Source organism: Anastrepha ludens, chromosome 6, assembly GCF_028408465.1.
Source record: "Anastrepha ludens isolate Willacy chromosome 6, idAnaLude1.1, whole genome shotgun sequence".
Classification (NCBI taxonomy): Eukaryota; Metazoa; Arthropoda; class Insecta; order Diptera; family Tephritidae; genus Anastrepha; species Anastrepha ludens.
The window spans coordinates 24848193-24867419 of NC_071502.1; the positions used below are offsets into that span (position 1 = coordinate 24848193).

General features: G+C 35.9%; 2 protein-coding genes across 2 annotated transcripts; both read right to left on the reverse strand.

The window, feature by feature from the left end:
* Window positions 1-4283: 4283 nt before the first annotated feature.
* Window positions 4284-5214, reverse strand: LOC128868060 (coenzyme Q-binding protein COQ10, mitochondrial-like). Its single transcript, XM_054109791.1, has 3 exons — window positions 5061-5214; window positions 4801-4904; window positions 4284-4734 (listed from the first exon to the last, which is right to left on the reverse strand). Exons 1-3 carry the CDS (start codon window positions 5169-5171, stop codon window positions 4284-4286), a joined length of 666 nt encoding a protein of 221 aa, XP_053965766.1. The 5' UTR covers window positions 5172-5214.
* Window positions 5215-16941: 11727 nt separating this feature from the next.
* Window positions 16942-17656, reverse strand: LOC128868148 (coenzyme Q-binding protein COQ10, mitochondrial-like). The gene has a single exon (XM_054109915.1). It carries the CDS (start codon window positions 17417-17419, stop codon window positions 16976-16978), a length of 444 nt encoding a protein of 147 aa, XP_053965890.1. The 5' UTR covers window positions 17420-17656; the 3' UTR covers window positions 16942-16975.
* Between the last annotated feature and the right edge of the window lie 1571 nt (window positions 17657-19227).

Here is a 19227-nt window from a genome sequence, read left to right on the forward strand (position 1 = left end):
AGGTGAGCTTGCAAATTTTTACTGCTTTGCGTTCATTTAATTTTTTTTATTTTTCTCGTTGAGAGCGAATTCTCGGAAATTAAGGGGGAACGCCACTGTTTGGGGCCAAAAAATAGTCGATTTTTGAGAATTTTTTTTTTTGTAAGTAGGAAAGATTATTCGAGGACCGAACAAAAGGCAATTTATTATATCGCACCCTAAATACAAAAGGGGCACAACTCTAAATTTTCCACACTCGAGCTTGACTTGTTTACAGTAGCACAGAAACCAAACTATGTGATATATCACGCTGAAATTTGCCATGTAAGCTTATAACAGTCCTACCAAAAAACAAAAAAATTATTTTTGCCATATGTCATCCGCGGACCGTTTTATTGATACCGTCTCGTTCATATTTGAGCAGAACGTACATTTTGAGTTGTGACCCTTTTGTATTTAGGGTGCGATATACTAGCAAACCCGGCCCCCTTCGCTGGGCACACTAAAATAGAATAGATATGGTTTAGAACAGAAAATATATGATTTTCATATTATTTATTTCTTTATTCTTCATTCAAGCGCTTTGGCATAAACAATATTTTTTGTTTTTCTATTTGTTTTTGAGTAAATATAAAATATAATTTGAAAATCAGGAAAAAAGAAGATTGTTTTTAAATTTCAAATCAACGCATATGAATAAACAATCGTCTTTTTTCCTGATCATCCATGAATTTTGCGTTTCAATTTATATGTTTTATTAAGCATTGGAGCTTTTTTAACCATTATCCATTTATATTTTTCAAAAAAAAAAAACGAAAAAAAAATTTTTTTCCACGAACACATAATTTCATTCGGATTTCACATTAAATTCTCAAATTTCGTAAGAAATTATTCACTGTTCCAAAATCCACTCCAAAAAAATTCACAAACAATTTTTACATGTTGCACTTACGTTTTTTCCTTATGGCATCCAAATCAGAAAGAAATATTGACACATTGTAACTCACACTGTCAATTTGACAGTTCAGTTCCGCCCCAAGCGTTAAAACAGTAAGCGACATTATGGCTGGTTCAAAAGAGCGCTGTACCCGTTGCCAGTGCTCCGAATTACAACCAAACTTTACGAAACCCATTTTCAATACTTACTTAACAATGTGCGTAAGTTTGGTTTAATTCGGTTCAAAGACACGGCGGGTCCACGTTTTGGCATATATTTCGAGACCCTAGTCATCAATAGGTATGAAAATTACCCCGTATTAAAGCACTTATCAACAGCTTTCATTTGATACCCATATTGTACAAATACATTCTAGGGTCCACGTTTTGGTCTCTATCTCGAGACCCTAGTCACGGAGCGGATGGAAATACTCTGAACTAAAGCATTCACCAACAGCTTCCATTTGATGCCCATATTGTACATACACATCCGAAGGTTACCCGGGTCCACGTTTTGACCTATATCCCGAGACCCTATCTACCAATAGGTATCCAAACTATACGGAAACCATCAATACCTCCTTAACAATGTGTGTAAGTTTGGTTTAATTCGGTGCAAAGACACGGCGGGTCCACATTTTGGCATATATTTCCAGACCCTAGTCATCAATAGGTATGAAAATTACCCCGTATTAAAGCACTTATCAACAGCTTCCATTTGATACCCATATTGTACATACACATCCGAAGGTTACCCGGGTCCACGTTTTGACCTATATCTCGAGCCCTATTTCCAAAATAAAATATAATCCATGTTACTCGTGGATGATGTAGCTTTCGAATGGTGAAAGAATTTTTAAAATCGGTCAAGTAGTTTTTGAGCCTATTCATTACAAACAAACAAAGTTTTCCTCTTTATAATATTAGTATAGACTACGTCCTGATCTTTCGCCGGCGTTGAAGTGGTGGTGGGGTGCACGCTTCAGCTACTAAGTGAAACTTGGTCCTTTGACTACATACAGTATCGACGATATACTACTGTGGGCAAAAAGTAAGGTGAATTTATTTGTTAAGCTTCGCGGGATTAAAGTTTCGCTCTAGTTATTTTTTTCATGAGTTGGCAGCACTGTTAATAACATCTGAGCCAACTTTCATGTGAATGTCAATATTAGTAATATATTTACGCTTGCCAGAGTGCATTTTTCGATTTTTACAATGTCTGATTTGATTGAGCAGAGAAGTGCCATCAAATTTTGTTTGCGGAATGAAATTTCGGCTACGAATAAACAATCGTCTTTTTTCCTGATCATCCATGAATTTTTCGTTTCAATTTATATGTTTTATTAAGCATTGGAGCTTTTTTAACCATTATCCATTTATATTTTTCAAAAAAAAAAAAACGAAAAAAAAAATTTTTTCCACGAACACATAATTTCATTCGGATTTCACATTAAATTCTCAAATTTCGTAAGAAATTACTCACTGTTCCAAAATCCACTCCAAAAAAATTCACAAACAATTTTTACATGTTGCACTTACGTTTTTTCCTTATGGCATCCAAATCAGAAAGAAATATTGACACATTGTAACTCACACTGTCAATTTGACAGTTCAGTTCCGCCCCAAGCGTTAAAAAAGTAAGCGGCATTATGGCTGGTTCAAAAGAACGCTGTACCCGTTGCCAGTGCTCCGAATTACAACCAAACTTTACGAAACCCATTTTCAATACTTACTTAACAATGTGCGTAAGTTTGGTTTAATTCGGTTCAAAGACACGGCGGGTCCACGTTTTGGCATATATTTCGAGACCCTAGTCATCAACAGGTATGAAAATTACCCCGTATTAAAGCACTTATCAACAGCTTTCATTTGATACCCATATTGTACATACACAACCAAAGGTTACCCGGGTCCACGTGTTGACCTATATCTCGAGACCCCAGTCACGGAGCGGCATGAAAAATACTCTGTACTAAAGCATTCACCAACAGCTTCAATTTGATATCCATATTGTACAAACACATTCTAGGGTCCACGTTTTGGTCTCTATCTCGAGACCCTAGTCACGGAGCGGCACGAAAAATACTCTGGACTAAAGCATTCACCAGCAGCTTCCATTTGATACCCATATTGTACATACACATCCGAAGGTTACCCGGGTCCACGTTTTGACCTATATCTCGAGCCCTATTTCCAAAATAAAATATAATCCATGTTACTCGTGGATGATGTAGCTTTCGAATGGTGAAAGAATTTTTAAAATCGGTCCAGTAGTTTTTGAGCCTATTCATTACAAACAAACAAAGTTTTCCTCTTTATAATATTAATATAGATGTATTAAACTATGTTAATGTAAATTTTTATTAAAAAATATTGAAAATTGACAAATTTATGTAATTAAACGTAACGAGTTAAAATCAATTGATTATTAAAAAATATTGAAAATTGAAAAATTTTTTTTTTTTTTTAGAATAATTTGCAAACTCGTCCAGCAAGACCCATATCGACTAAGAAAATAAACTTCGATACTGAATGAAAAAGTTCTGTCTGAATGTGTTTCATTAGAACAACCAACTGTCTTTCAAATCGCAATAACGGTAGTTAAGTATTGCACGTTCATAGCTTTAATAGTTTACCGATAAGAAAGTTAACCCTTAACGACCGCTACGGGGACATGAAAAGAATTGCAACTTTGTACATCCCTGGTTTGTTGACCACATAAAATTATAAATCAAGTAAATATATTGAATTAATATCAAAATAAATCAGATTAAATGTTTAGTTAAAGTTTTCATTCTTATAAACGTTTCAGAATTTCACCTCTAATTTCCCCGACGTCTTATGGGCGAGTATTACAAAAAAGCTCTCGGCCGTTAAGAGTTAATATCATCCATCCACTCATACATTTTACCCAGGAACTTAAAAAAGCACGGTTGTTATACCACAAAAAGGAACTGTAACAGTTTGGTTATTATTTCTTGTTTTAAAATGTTTATTTACAATAGACTTAACCACTAATTTAATAAATTTGTTATCTTTGAGTAATTTTGTTTGAAAAAGATACACACCTCAGCTCTGGGTACTGTCGGTGAGGCTTTTTTTTCTTGTTTGCTTATGATTACCATGTAAAGCTTTGTAAAAAATAGTGTGATCTCGTGTGAACTATAAGTAAAAATATACTTATGTATGTATGCACTTATGTACAAATGTATGTATAAGTTTAACAATGATATTTTTGCAATATATAATAATAATATATAATAATAATATATAATATAATAATAAAAGTATATAAATAAAAATAATCAATCACACAAAAGTACTTGAATACGGAGTTATTTATGTTTAACTTGTTCATTGCGTCTTGGTCAAGATCTTCGCCATAATGTAAGCGATTTAATTGAAGGTGGTCCATATCGTCGTTCAGCTTCCGCCACAAAAGCATGGTCCATTTGATCGCAAATTAAATCGAAAAAAATATTTGCAATATTGCTGTGTATCAGCGATTTGAATTCGAAAGCTACTTTGAAATCCACAACACAAGATTGTGGAATATCCTTCAGACCGGGACTAAATCGCCAATTGTTACGCAAATAGTTGAATAATCTTCCATCTGTGCATACAGATTTTACCAGCACAGGATTTTGAAGCGAAACATTTGATGTATAACTTTCATTCAGCGGTGGGAAACCGACAATTAAGTCAGCCTTGAAGCCGTCATTACGCTTACTGTGTACGAGTGATTTCTTCACGTATGGCACAAACTTATAATAGTTCGATACGTCGGCGACCACATCATACATTTCTTGCATCGAGTATCTGCAAATTTGCGAAACGCCAACTTAAGTGAGTAATAGCGGATGCAATACACATTTGCACGCCTACCCAATTAACTCCTTTTTGGCATATTCCCGATTCTTGTTTGTAAGATCACTAAAAGTGAAGAAGTCTCGTTGAGGACAGTTCACGTTTCTGCCGGCAGCTGTGCTACAAAGAGAAGTAAACAAACTTGAAAAAATTAAGTTGCGAATTGCGATTTCCATATCGAGTTCATGTAGACACATTCGAACTGGTACGATATGCTTTGGTAGGGGTTATATAATTTTCATTGAAATTAGATTTTTGTATGAAATAAGTAATACTTACAATTGTGTGTAGGTGCAACCGATAAGTTGCCTATTTGCCAGCAACAATTTTGCGTTCTTGAACATTACGCCACAAAAAATTCCACAGCTACGTGTGAACGATCTGCCCATCTGGAATTCACTATTTACACTATTGAAACAATAACACACGAATTGTTTTTTTTTTTTGTGCTTTGAAAATTTATTATTTATTATTATTTAAAATTTTTATTTTCGTGTTCTCCGTATTCAAGTCAAGTTACAACTGAGCATAATTCAATAATGAATCATGACAACTGAGTACATTTCTTTCAATGAGGTTATGATGTCAGTGAAGGAAATATTTCTGCCGGTTTCACAGTAGTTTCTGTGAAGTGAATTTTAAAGCGTGTATATGTAAAATATCTTATAACTCAAGAACGGGCTCACCTATCCAAACCAAATTTTTAGGCTTTGTTTGGACTATTCAGTAGATGGTTTGTGTTTTGAAATTTTAAGAATCGGATACCAGGGTCTCGAGAAATAGGCCAAAACGTGAACCCGGGTAACCCTAGGATGTGTTTGTACAATATGGATAGCAAATGGAAGCGGTTGATGATTTCTATAGTATAGAGTATTTTTCATACCGTTCCGTGACTAGGGTCTGGAGATATAATCCAAAACGTGGACCCGGGTAACCCTAGGATGTGTTTGTACAATATGAGTAGCAAATGGAAGCTGCTGATGATTCTATAGTATAGAGTATTTTTGATGCCGCTCCGTGACTAGGGTCTCGAGATATCGGCCAAAATGTGGACCCCGATAACTTAAGGATGTGTTCGTACAATATGGGTAGCAAATGGGAGCTGTTGATAAATGCTAATGAAAAGAGGACTTTTCTTTTCGCTAGGTAACTAAGGACTCCAGATATAGACCAATTGGGAACTCGCCTTCAGGTTAAGAGATTGCATTGCATTCTTATGTACTACAACCAGTTATAATGTTTTAAGCGGCGGGCGGTCCCTTCTTCTCTGTCTGTGGCATTTACCGAAGCGTATTTGTTGAGGTGGGTAACACGTGTTAGCCCGCAATGTGTGACCTGCCCATCTCAATCTGTTGATCATGATTGTGGTTATCACAGATGGGATATAGCTTTTAAAAAATTAGAAATTTTCAATGTGGGCAGTATATTAACAAATGTAAGTGGCGTTCCTCAAACAGTCGGTTCTATGTTACCGGAACAACCGGACTTACTATATGTAGTATATCTGGTCAAGGACTGTCACTCCAGCAGCACTCCCCGTACAAGTATGGGGAATGTTTTTCCTCTTACAACAACAAGAGGACGTTAAAAGAACCATTGGCAATACTAGTAAGACACTGAATGTCCGTGTCCAGCACTGATGCATAAGAGGGGCAAACACCAGTGTAAACATATTTTACCAGAGGAAAAAAGGGCTCCATAAAATAGGACAAACACTAAAATTTGTTGAGGAATTTGGGCTCAGAGAAATACTTTTAATCCATGAAAAAGGCACAATACATCTTTCAGGTCGTAGTGCTAAGTGCTCTTATAATAATAAAAAAAAAATACATTTAAAACTAGTTACCTAAAAGAGTTTTGAGCCAATTTCGAAACAAATTTACCACAGTAATACGGGTTTTAAAATTAGAGCATAAAATTATTGTTGCCTATTTTTTCATAAGAAGAAGAAGAGAGCCGGCTCCAAACAGCTGTTTTCTAAATCACTATTTTCATATTACCAGATATGATTTAGTTGTTAAATAATACCCAAAATGTCCACGGCGAAAACGCATGGAGGCACACTATGGTAATACAACGTGGAATAAGCGAACACAGCCTCCGGAAGACTGGTCTAAGCCATTACCTGAGTGGTTGGCGAAGAAGTATGAGAATACTTATTTGGAGTTGAAACAAATGGAATTGGATGGACGAAGAACACCTGAAGTGATTGAAAAATCATATTGTGCGATAATGTAGATCAAAAAGTTTAGACACTACTGAAATGAGACATTTTGAGACCTTTTTTATTAAATATCTCGAAAACTAAGCGAAATATCAAAAAATTTTACTTACACATATGTACATACACACAACATATATACATATATCCGCATATATAAATACATATATAAGTTCACAAATTTAAATTTGCTTATGCCATCCTTCTGTGTGCCTGGTAATAAAGCATTTTCTATACATACATATATATACGTATCTCTTTTTTCTTCTTCTTTTTGGTGTCGCTTTTTCGTTTCATCGAGTCTCAAATCACTCCCAACGATTCTAAAGAAGTTTTCACTTCAAAATGTCCCATTTTAAAAATAAAGTACTTTCTTTTTTTGATTCTTCATGCAAACTAAATTATATTTTCGTATTATTATATAGTATTATTATGTGTTATTTTATTATTAAAATATAATCATATATTTTTTCGACTAAATCACTGGCACGCATATTTATTGAAATCGGTAAACTGTATAACAGAAATTTGTACGGCAATAAGAGCAGAGTTTTGGGCTTATTTTAAATAAAATATTATAAGGCAGTCAAAAGGTCTGTTCATGAAGCAAATAAATTGTAAAAATTGTAACAAATTAACAAGTTTTGGTGTTCATGTATCCAAAACAATTGCAAAGTAAGAGTGGAGAGTGAGAGAGCAAAATAACATTTCAATTTGAGGGGAAGTAGCAAGTTTTTACTGTATACATTTTGACGTGATAACGTCTTATAATTCGATTTAGCCGGCTGGTCGTTACCTTGCATGAACTGCAAGCGAAAGCGCGGAACGAACGACATAGAGCACAATCGGCCCCCGCATTCGGCAACGTTCGACATCTGCACACCTACTTGAGTGAACATATGTATATATGTATGTATATGCGCATATGTACATATATAAATTCGCATATTTGTATTTGCATATGCCTTCTTCCCGTGTGCATGGTAATGAATCATTTCTCTGTTGCGAGTACGACGATGATAGGAAAAATAGGAAATGAAAGGGAGTGTTTCGAGTGTAAAGTGTCTTGAAAAAGGCAAATCGATGATGTTGCCTCTTAGTGTTTTTGACTTATTAACGTCTGATGCACAATCGAAATTGAACATATCTTTCATGAATTTGAGAAATGTTTCGTCAACTTTCATGTTTGTGTAAATTTAACTTGACCTATTCCATTGCGATTCCATTTACCTCCTCCTCTATATCCATACAAAATATCTATCAAACAAATAAAATTAAAATTTTGTTTTGAAAATTGCAACCAGTACATCAGTATTTTCTTATGACGTTCTCACGTTAAACTATCGTCAGTAAACCGACTTACAGACTTACTTTTTTACTTGTAAGAATTTGCAAGTGAGAGAAACAGTTAAACGCAAAGTAAAAATAAACACGAATTAAAATTTTTCGAATTGAGACAAAATTCTAAATTTAAATTAAAAAAATTGATTAAAATGGAGTATCTAATTTAGATATCCTATATTAAATAGGAATCGGTCAATCATGTAGAGGCATGCACTTCTGAACCACAGCTTCCAGTCACCGCTGCTGCAGTTTGCGAAATGCAAATCGAAAGCATTGAAGATATCTTTGGTGTTTTATGCTTGCACTTCTTGGTTATTAACTAATTTGGCAATATATGTATGTATATCATATACTTGCATAGGGGGCGTCCATAAATTACGTGAGATGTTTAAGGGGGGGAGGGGGTCGAGCCAAATCTCATCTAATCTTACGTTGGAGAGAGGGGGGGGGGGGGGTCTCGGCAAATATCACGCAATTTTTTTCTGATTGAAACAAAAAAATTGTACATGCTTAAGATTTAATCTCAAACGTAATCGTAGTATGATTAAGATCATTCACTAATTCGTTCAAAAGAAAATAATTTCATTCATACTTCGACGTTATACATTACTACTGTCAAACCACCATATTTGTTTTATACCAAATAGCTCAATTTAATCTGAATTTGCGGTACAGTGTAGCCCGTCGGTTGTTTTCGCGCCACTATGAGCCGAACGCCCTATCACTCAGGTTGACGTTTGACAATTCCGGACTTTAAAGAACATGACGGAAAATCATTTGCTCCATTTCTAATACGCGTACCGATTCAACCGCTGAATGCCTGCATCAGCACGCCTATTGATCTCTATTGCCCAAGTATACGTGATGATTTAGAGAAAATATGCTGCAGTACATGCGGTATTTACTTCGCATCTATCACAAGAGCTGCAGAGCACAGGAGAGCAGCTCACATTGCACCAGCTAAGCAAGCGCGTATGTTCCGCAAAGTGCGACCCTCACGGATTGTCACAAGACGAGCTAATGAGTTACTGTGCGCAAGCGTCAACGGCTTAGAGTGGCTAGATTAGAACGAAGTTGAAGGAGCACATGATTTTACTGAAAATCATATGGACATGTTGGTCCCAATAGTCTCTCTTGAAACCGCGCATGATTCTCCATGGACTGAATTAGAGTAGATATTCTTTTTTTAATCGCAGTAGTTACGATTTAAGTCTTCTATTGATAAATTTTTATTACACTAATAACTCTCAGCAATATTGATTACTAGTCTTAACTAGTCGTAAATAAAAGCACGAAGCAATTTTTTTTTCTTTTTACAATAACAATCCAACGCGTTTACATAAGAAACCCACATTTTGAAAAATCTCACGTGAGATTGGGGGATGGGGGAGGGGGTTGAATAAAATCTCACGATACCTCACGTAATTTATGGACGCCCCCATACATGCATATACAGCAGCAAGGAAAATATATAGAAAGCTATGATTGCCACAACAATTCAATTGAAAATTTAATGTTCTTCATCTGACATCGTTGATGAAATAGAATAAATTATTATGGACGAAATAAATCATGTGGTGCTAGGGTCGTTATTTTACATTATATTTGCTTTATTTTTTAATTTTTTTTTTTTAATTTTTTTTTTTTTTACTTTTTGTGACTTCTTCCCGTCAACAATTTAATAAGGTGAGCTTGCAAATTTTTACTGCTTTGCGTTCATTTAATTTTTTTTATTTTTCTCGTTGAGAGCGAATTCTCGGAAATTAAGGGGGAACGCCACTGTTTGGGGCCAAAAAATAGTCGATTTTTGAGAATTTTTTTTTTTGTAAGTAGGAAAGATTATTCGAGGACCGAACAAAAGGCAATTTATTATATCGCACCTTAAATACAAAAGGGGCACAACTCTAAATTTTCCACACTCGAGCTTGACTTGTTTACAGTAGCACAGAAACCAAACTATGTGATATATCACGCTGAAATTTGCCATGTAAGCTTATAACAGTCCTACCAAAAAACAAAAAAATTATTTTTGCCATATGTCATCCGCGGACCGTTTTATTGATACCGTCTCGTTCATATTTGAGCAGAACGTACATTTTGAGTTGTGACCCTTTTGTATTTAGGGTGCGATATACTAGCAAACCCGGCCCCCTTCACTGGGCACACTAAAATAGAATAGATATGGTTTAGAACAGAAAATATATGATTTTCATATTATTTATTTCTTTATTCTTCATTCAAGCGCTTTGGCATAAACAATATTTTTTGTTTTTCTATTTGTTTTTGAGTAAATATAAAATATAAATTGAAAATCAGGAAAAAAGAAGATTGTTTTTAAATTTCAAATCAACGCATATGAATAAACAATCGTCTTTTTTCCTGATCATCCATGAATTTTTCGTTTCAATTTATATGTTTTATTAAGCATTGGAGCTTTTTTAACCATTATCCATTTATATTTTTCAAAAAAAAAAAACGGTAAAAAATTTTTTTTCCACGAACACATAATTTCATTCGGATTTCACATTAAATTCTCAAATTTCGTAAGAAATTACTCACTGTTCCAAAATCCACTCCAAAAAAACTCACAAACAATTTTTACATGTTGCACTTACGTTTTTCCTTATGGCATCCAAATCAGAAAGAAATATTGACACATTGTAACTCACACTGTCAATTTGACAGTTCAGTTCCGCCCCAAGCGTTAAAACAGTAAGCGACATTATGGCTGGTTCAAAAGAGCGCTGTACCCGTTGCCAGTGCTCCGAATTACAACCAAACTTTACGAAACCCATTTTCAATACTTACTTAACAATGTGCGTAAGTTTGGTTTAATTCGGTTCAAAGACACGGCGGGTCCACGTTTTGGCATATATTTCGAGACCCTAGTCATCAATAGGTATGAAAATTACCCCGTATTAAAGCACTTATCAACAGCTTTCATTTGATATCCATATTGTACAAACACATTCTAGGGTCCACGTTTTGGTCTCTATCTCGAGACCCTAGTCACGGAGCGGATGGAAATACTCTGAACTAAAGCATTCACCAACAGCTTCCATTTGATGCCCATATTGTACATACACATCCGAAGGTTACCCGGGTCCACGTTTTGACCTATATCCCGAGACCCTATCTACCAATAGGTATCCAAACTATACGGAAACCATCAATACCTCCTTAACAATGTGTGTAAGTTTGGTTTAATTCGGTGCAAAGACACGGCGGGTCCACATTTTGGCATATATTTCCAGACCCTAGTCATCAATAGGTATGAAAATTACCCCGTATTAAAGCACTTATCAACAGCTTCCATTTGATACCCATATTGTACATACACATCCGAAGGTTACCCGGGTCCACGTTTTGACCTATATCTCGAGCCCTATTTCCAAAATAAAATATAATCCATGTTACTCGTGGATGATGTAGCTTTCGAATGGTGAAAGAATTTTTAAAATCGGTCAAGTAGTTTTTGAGCCTATTCATTACAAACAAACAAAGTTTTCCTCTTTATAATATTAGTATAGATTACGTCCTGATCTTTCGCCGGCGTTGAAGTGGTTGTGGGGTGCACGCTTCAGCTACTAAGTGAAACTTGGTCCTTTGACTACATACAGTTTATAACCTAAATGCTACCTACGCTATCTGTAGAAAATGATTGTCTGCAACTATCGCGTGATACGAGCAAGCCTTCTGAATGTGGCTTACAAGGCCGTATCGACGATATATTACTGTGGGCAAAAAGTAAGGTGAATTTATTTGTTAAGCTTCGCGGGATTAAAATTTCGCTCTAGTTATTTTTTTCATGAGTTGGCAGCACTGTTAATAACATCTGAGCCAACTTTCATGTGAATGTCAATATTAGTAATATATTTACGCTTGCCAGAGTGCATTTTTCGATTTTTACAATGTCTGATTTGATTGAGCAGAGAAGTGCCATCAAATTTTGTTTGCGGAATGAAATTTCGGCTACGAATAAACAATCGTCTTTTTTCCTGATCATCCATGAATTTTTCGTTTCAATTTATATGTTTTATTAAGCATTGGAGCTTTTTTAACCATTATCCATTTATATTTTTCAAAAAAAAAAAACGAAAAAAAAAATTTTTTCCACGAACACATAATTTCATTCGGATTTCACATTAAATTCTCAAATTTCGTAAGAAATTACTCACTGTTCCAAAATCCACTCCAAAAAAATTCACAAACAATTTTTACATGTTGCACTTACGTTTTTTCCTTATGGCATCCAAATCAGAAAGAAATATTGACACATTGCAACTCACACTGTCAATTTGACAGTTCAGTTCCGCCCCAAGCGTTAAAAAAGTAAGCGGCATTATGGCTGGTTCAAAAGAACGCTGTACCCGTTGCCAGTGCTCCGAATTACAACCAAACTTTACGAAACCCATTTTCAATACTTACTTAACAATGTGCGTAAGTTTGGTTTAATTCGGTGCAAAGACACGGGGGGTCCACGTTTTGGCATATATTTCGAGACCCTAGTCATCAACAGGTATGAAAATTACCCCGTATTAAAGCACTTATCAACAGCTTTCATTTGATACTCATATTGTACATACACAACCAAAGGTTACCCGGGTCCACGTGTTGACCTATATCTCGAGACCCCAGTCACGGAGCGGCATGAAAAATACTCTGTACTAAAGCATTCACCAACAGCTTCAATTTGATATCCATATTGTACAAACACATTCTAGGGTCCACGTTTTGGTCTCTATTTCGAGACCCTAGTCACGGAGCGGATGGAAATACTCTGAACTAAAGCATTCACCGACAGCTTCCATTTGATACCCATATTGTACATACACATCCGAAGGTTACCGGGGTCCACGTTTTGACCTATATCTCGAGACCCTATCTACCAATAGGTATCCAAACTATACGGAAACCATCAATACCTCCTTAACAATGTGTGTAATTTGGTTTAATTCGGTTCAAAGACACGGCGGGTCCACGTTTTGGCATATATTTCCAGACCCTAGTCATCAATAGGTATGAAAATGACCCCGTATTAAAGCACTTATCAACAGCTTTCATTTGATATCCATATTGTACAAACACATTCTAGGGTCCACGTTTTGGTCTCTATCTCGAGACCCTAGTCACGGAGCGGATGGAAATACTCTGAACTAAAGCATTCACCAACAGCTTGCATTTGATGCCCATATTGTACATACACATCCGAAGGTTACCCGGGTCCACGTTTTGACCTATATCCCGAGACCCTATCTACCAATAGGTATCCAAACTATACGGAAACCATCAATACCTCCTTAACAATGTGTGTAAGTTTGGTTTAATTCGGTGCAAAGACACGGCGGGTCCACATTTTGGCATATATTTCCAGACCCTAGTCATCAATAGGTATGAAAATTACCCCGTATTAAAGCACTTATCAACAGCTTCCATTTGATACCCATATTGTACATACACATCCGAAGGTTACCCGGGTCCACGTTTTGACCTATATCTCGAGCCCTATTTCCAAAATAAGATATAATCCGTGTTACTCGTGGATGATGTAGCTTTCGAATGGTGAAAGAATTTTTAAAATCGGTCAAGTAGTTTTTGAGCCTATTCATTACAAACAAACAAAGTTTTCCTCTTTATAATATTAGTATAGATTACGTCCTGATCTTTCGCCGGCGTTGAAGTGGTGATGGGGTGCACGCTTCAGCTACTAAGTGAAACTTGGTCCTTTGACTACATACAGTTTATAACCTAAATGCTCCCTACGCTATCTGTAGAAAATGATTGTCTGCAACTACCGCGTGATACGAGCAAGCCTTCTGAATGTGGCTTACAAGGCCGTATCGACGATATACTACTGTGGGCAAAAAGTAAGGTGAATTTATTTGTTAAGCTTCGCGGGATTAAAATTTCGCTCTAGTTATTTTTTTCATGAGTTGGCAGCACTGTTAATAACATCTGAGCCAACTTTCATGTGAATGTCAATATTAGTAATATATTTACGCTTGCCAGAGTGCATTTTTCGATTTTTACAATGTCTGATTTGATTGAGCAGAGAAGTGCCATCAAATTTTGTTTGCGGAATGAAATTTCGGCTACGAATAAACAATCGTCTTTTTTCCTGATCATCCATGAATTTTTCGTTTCAATTTATATGTTTTATTAAGCATTGGAGCTTTTTTAACCATTATCCATTTATATTTTTCAAAAAAAAAAAAACGAAAAAAAAAATTTTTTCCACGAACACATAATTTCATTCGGATTTCACATTAAATTCTCAAATTTCGTAAGAAATTACTCACTGTTCCAAAATCCACTCCAAAAAAATTCACAAACAATTTTTACATGTTGCACTTACGTTTTTTCCTTATGGCATCCAAATCAGAAAGAAATATTGACACATTGTAACTCACACTGTCAATTTGACAGTTCAGTTCCGCCCCAAGCGTTAAAAAAGTAAGCGGCATTATGGCTGGTTCAAAAGAACGCTGTACCCGTTGCCAGTGCTCCGAATTACAACCAAACTTTACGAAACCCATTTTCAATACTTACTTAACAATGTGCGTAAGTTTGGTTTAATTCGGTGCAAAGACACGGGGGGTCCACGTTTTGGCATATATTTCGAGACCCTAGTCATCAACAGGTATGAAAATTACCCCGTATTAAAGCACTTATCAACAGCTTTCATTTGATACCCATATTGTACATACACAACCAAAGGTTACCCGGGTCCACGTGTTGACCTATATCTCGAGACCCCAGTCACGGAGCGGCATGAAAAATACTCTGTACTAAAGCATTCACCAACAGCTTCAATTTGATATCCATATTGTACAAACACATTCTAGGGTCCACGTTTTGGTCTCTATTTCGAGACCCTAGTCACGGAGCGGATGGAAATACTCTGAACTAAAGCATTCACCGACAGCTTCCATTTGATACCCATATTGGACATACACATCCGAAGGTTACTGGGGTCCACGTTTTGACCTATATCTCGAGACCCTATCTACCAATAGGTATCCAAACTATACGGAAACCATCTTCAATACCTCCTTAACAATGTGTGTAATTTGGTTTAATTCGGTGCAAAGACACGGCGGGTCCACGTTTTGGCATATATTTGCAGACCCTAGTCATCAATAGGTATGAAAATTACCCCGTATTAAAGCACTTATCAACAGCTTTCATTTGATACCCATATTGTACATACACAACCAAAGGTTACCCGGGTCCACGTGTTGACCTATATCTCGAGACCCCAGTCACGGAGCGGCATGAAAAATACTCTGTACTAAAGCATTCACCAACAGCTTCAATTTGATATCCATATTGTACAAACACATTCTAGGGTCCACGTTTTGGTCTCTATCTCGAGACCCTAGTCACGGAGCGGCATGAAAAATACTCTGGACTAAAGCATTCACCAGCAGCTTCCATTTGATACCCATATTGTACATACACATCCGAAGGTTACCCGGGTCCACGTTTTGACCTATATCTCGAGCCCTATTTCCAAAATAAAATATAATCCATGTTACTCGTGGATGATGTAGCTTTCGAATGGTGAAAGAATTTTTAAGATCGCTCCAGTAGTTTTTGAGCCTATTCATTACAAACAAACAAAGTTTTCCTCTTTATAATATTAATATAGATGTATTAAACTATGTTAATGTAAATTTTTATTAAAAAATATTGAAAATTGACAAATTTTTTTTTTTTTTTTTTTTTTTAGAATAATTTGCAAACTCGTCCAGCAAGACCCATATCGACTAAGAAAATAAACTTCGATACTGAATGAAAAGGTTCTGTCTGAATGTGTTTCATTAGAACAACCAACTGTCTTTCAAATCGCAATAACGGTAGTTAAGTATTGCACGTTCATAGCTTTAATAGTTTACCGATAAGAAAGTTAACCCTTAACGGCCGCTACGGGGACATGAAAAGAATTGCAACTTTGTACATCCCTGGTTTGTTGACCACATAAAATTATAAATCAAGTAAATATATTGAATTAATATCAAAATAAATCAGATTAATGTTTAGTTAAAGTTTTCATTCTTATAAACGTTTCAGAATTTCACCTCTAATTTCCCCGACGTCTTATGGGCGAGTATTACAAAAAAGCTCTCGGCCGTTAAGAGTTAATATCATCCATCCACTCATACATTTTACCCAGGAACTTAAAAAAGCACGGTTGTTATACCACAAAAAGGAACTGTAACAGTTTGGTTATTATTTCTTGTTTTAAAATGTTTATTTACAATAGACTTAACCACTAATTTAATAAATTTGTTATATTTGAGTAATTTTGTTTGAAAAAGATACACACCTCAGCTCTGGGTACTGTCGGTGAGGCTTTTTTTTCTTGTTTGCTTATGATTACCATGTAAAGCTATGTACAAAATAGTGTGATCTCGTGTGAACTATAAGTAAAAATATACTTATGTATGTATGCACTTATGTACAAATGTATGTATAAGTTTAACAATGATATTTTTGCAATATATAATAATAATATATAATATAATATATAATATAATAATAAAAGTATATAAATAAAAATAATCAATCACACAAAAGTACTTGAATACGGAGTTATTTATGTTTAACTTGTTCATTGCGTCTTGGTCAAGATCTTCGCCATAATATAAGCGATTTAATTGAAGGTGGTCCATATCGTCGTTCAGCTTCCGCCACAAAAGCATGGTCCATTTGATCGCAAATTAAATCGAAAAAAATATTTGCAATATTGCTGTGTATCAGCGATTTGAATTCGAAAGCTACTTTGAAATCCACAACACAAGATTGTGGAATATCCTTCAGACCGGGACTAAATCGCCAATTGTTACGCAAATAGTTGAATAATCTTCCATCTGTGCATACAGATTTTACCAGCACAGGATTTTGAAGCGAAACGTTTGATGTATAACTTTCATTCAGCGGTGGGAAACCGACAATTAAGTCAGCCTTGAAGCCGTCATTACGCTTACTGTGTACGAGTGATTTCTTCACGTATGGCACAAACTTATAATAGTTCGATACGTCGGCGACCACATCATACATTTCTTGCATCGAGTATCTGCAAATTTGCGAAACGCCAACTTAAGTGAGTAATAGCGGATGCAATACACATTTGCACGCCTACCCAATTAACTCCTTTTTGGCATATTCCCGATTCTTGTTTGTAAGATCACTAAAAGTGAAGAAGTCTCGTTGAGGACAGTTCACGTTTCTGCCGGCAGCTGTGCTACAAAGAGAAGTAAACAAACTTGAAAAAATTAAGTTGCGAATTGCGATTTCCATATCGAGTTCATGTAGACACATTCGAACTGGTACGATATGCTTTGGTAGGGGGTTATATAATTTTCATTGAAATTAGATTTTTGTATGAAATAAGTAATACTTACAATTGTGTGTAGGTGCAACCGATAAGTTGCCTATTTGCCAGCAACAATTTTGCGTTCTTGAACATTACGCCACAAAAAATTCCACAGCTACGTGTGAACGATCTGCCCATCTGGAATTCACTATTTACACTATTGAAACAATAACACACGAATTGTTTTTTTTTTTTGTGCTTTGAAAATGTATTATTATTTAAAATTTTTATTTTCGTGTTCTCCGTATTCAAGTCAAGTTACAACTGAGCATAATTCAATAATGAATCATGACAACTGATTCCACTTTTTTCAATGAGGTTATGATGTCAGTGAAGGAAATATTTCTGCCGGTTTCACAGTAGTTTCTGTGAAGTGAATTTTAAAGCGTGTATATGTAAAATATCTTATAACTCAAGAACGGGCTCACCTATCCAAACCAAATTTTTAGGCTTTGTTTGGACTATTCAGTAGATGGTTTGTGTTTTGAAATTTTAAGAATCGGATACCAGGGTCTCGAGAAATAGGCCAAAACGTGAACCCGGGTAACCCTAGGATGTGTTTGTACAATATGGGTAGCAAATGGAAGCGGTTGATGATTTCTATAGTATAGAGTATTTTTCATACCGTTCCGTGACTAGGGTCTGGAGATATAATCCAAAACGTGGACCCGGGTAACCCTAGGATGTGTTTGTACAATATGGGTAGCAAATGGAAGCTGCTGATGATTCTATAGTATAGAGTATTTTTGATGCCGCTCCGTGACTAGGGTCTCGAGATATCGGCCAAAATGTGGACCCCGATAACTTAAGGATGTGTTCGTACAATATGGGTAGCAAATGGGAGCTGTTGATAAATGCTAATGAAAAGAGGACTTTTCTTTTCGCTAGGTAACTAAGGACTCCAGATATAGACCAATTGGGAACTCGCCTTCAGGTTAAGAGATTGCATTGCATTCTTATGTACTACAACCAGTTATAATGTTTTAAGCGGCGGGCGGTCCCTTCTTCTATGTCTGTGGCATTTACCGAAGCGTATTTGTTGAGGTGGGTAACACGTGTTAGCCCGCAATGTGTGACCTGCCCATCTCAATCTGTTGATCATGATTGTGGTTATCACAGATGGGATATAGCTTTTAAAAAATTAGAAATTTTCAATGTGGGCAGTATATTAACAAATGTAAGTGGCGTTCCTCAAACAGTCGGTTCTATGTTACCGGAACACCCGGACTTACTATATGTAGTATATCCGGTCAAGGACTGTCACTCCAGCAGCACTCCCCGTACAAGTATGGGGAATGTTTTTCCTCTTACAACAACAAGAGGACCTTAAAAGAACCATAGGCAATACTAGTAAGACACTGAATGTCCGTGTCCAGCACTGATGCATAAGAGGGGCAAACACCAGTGTAAACATATTTTACCAGAGGAAAAAAGGGCTCCATAAAATAGGACAAACACTAAAATTTGTTGAGGAATTTGGGCTCAGAGAAATACTTTTAAT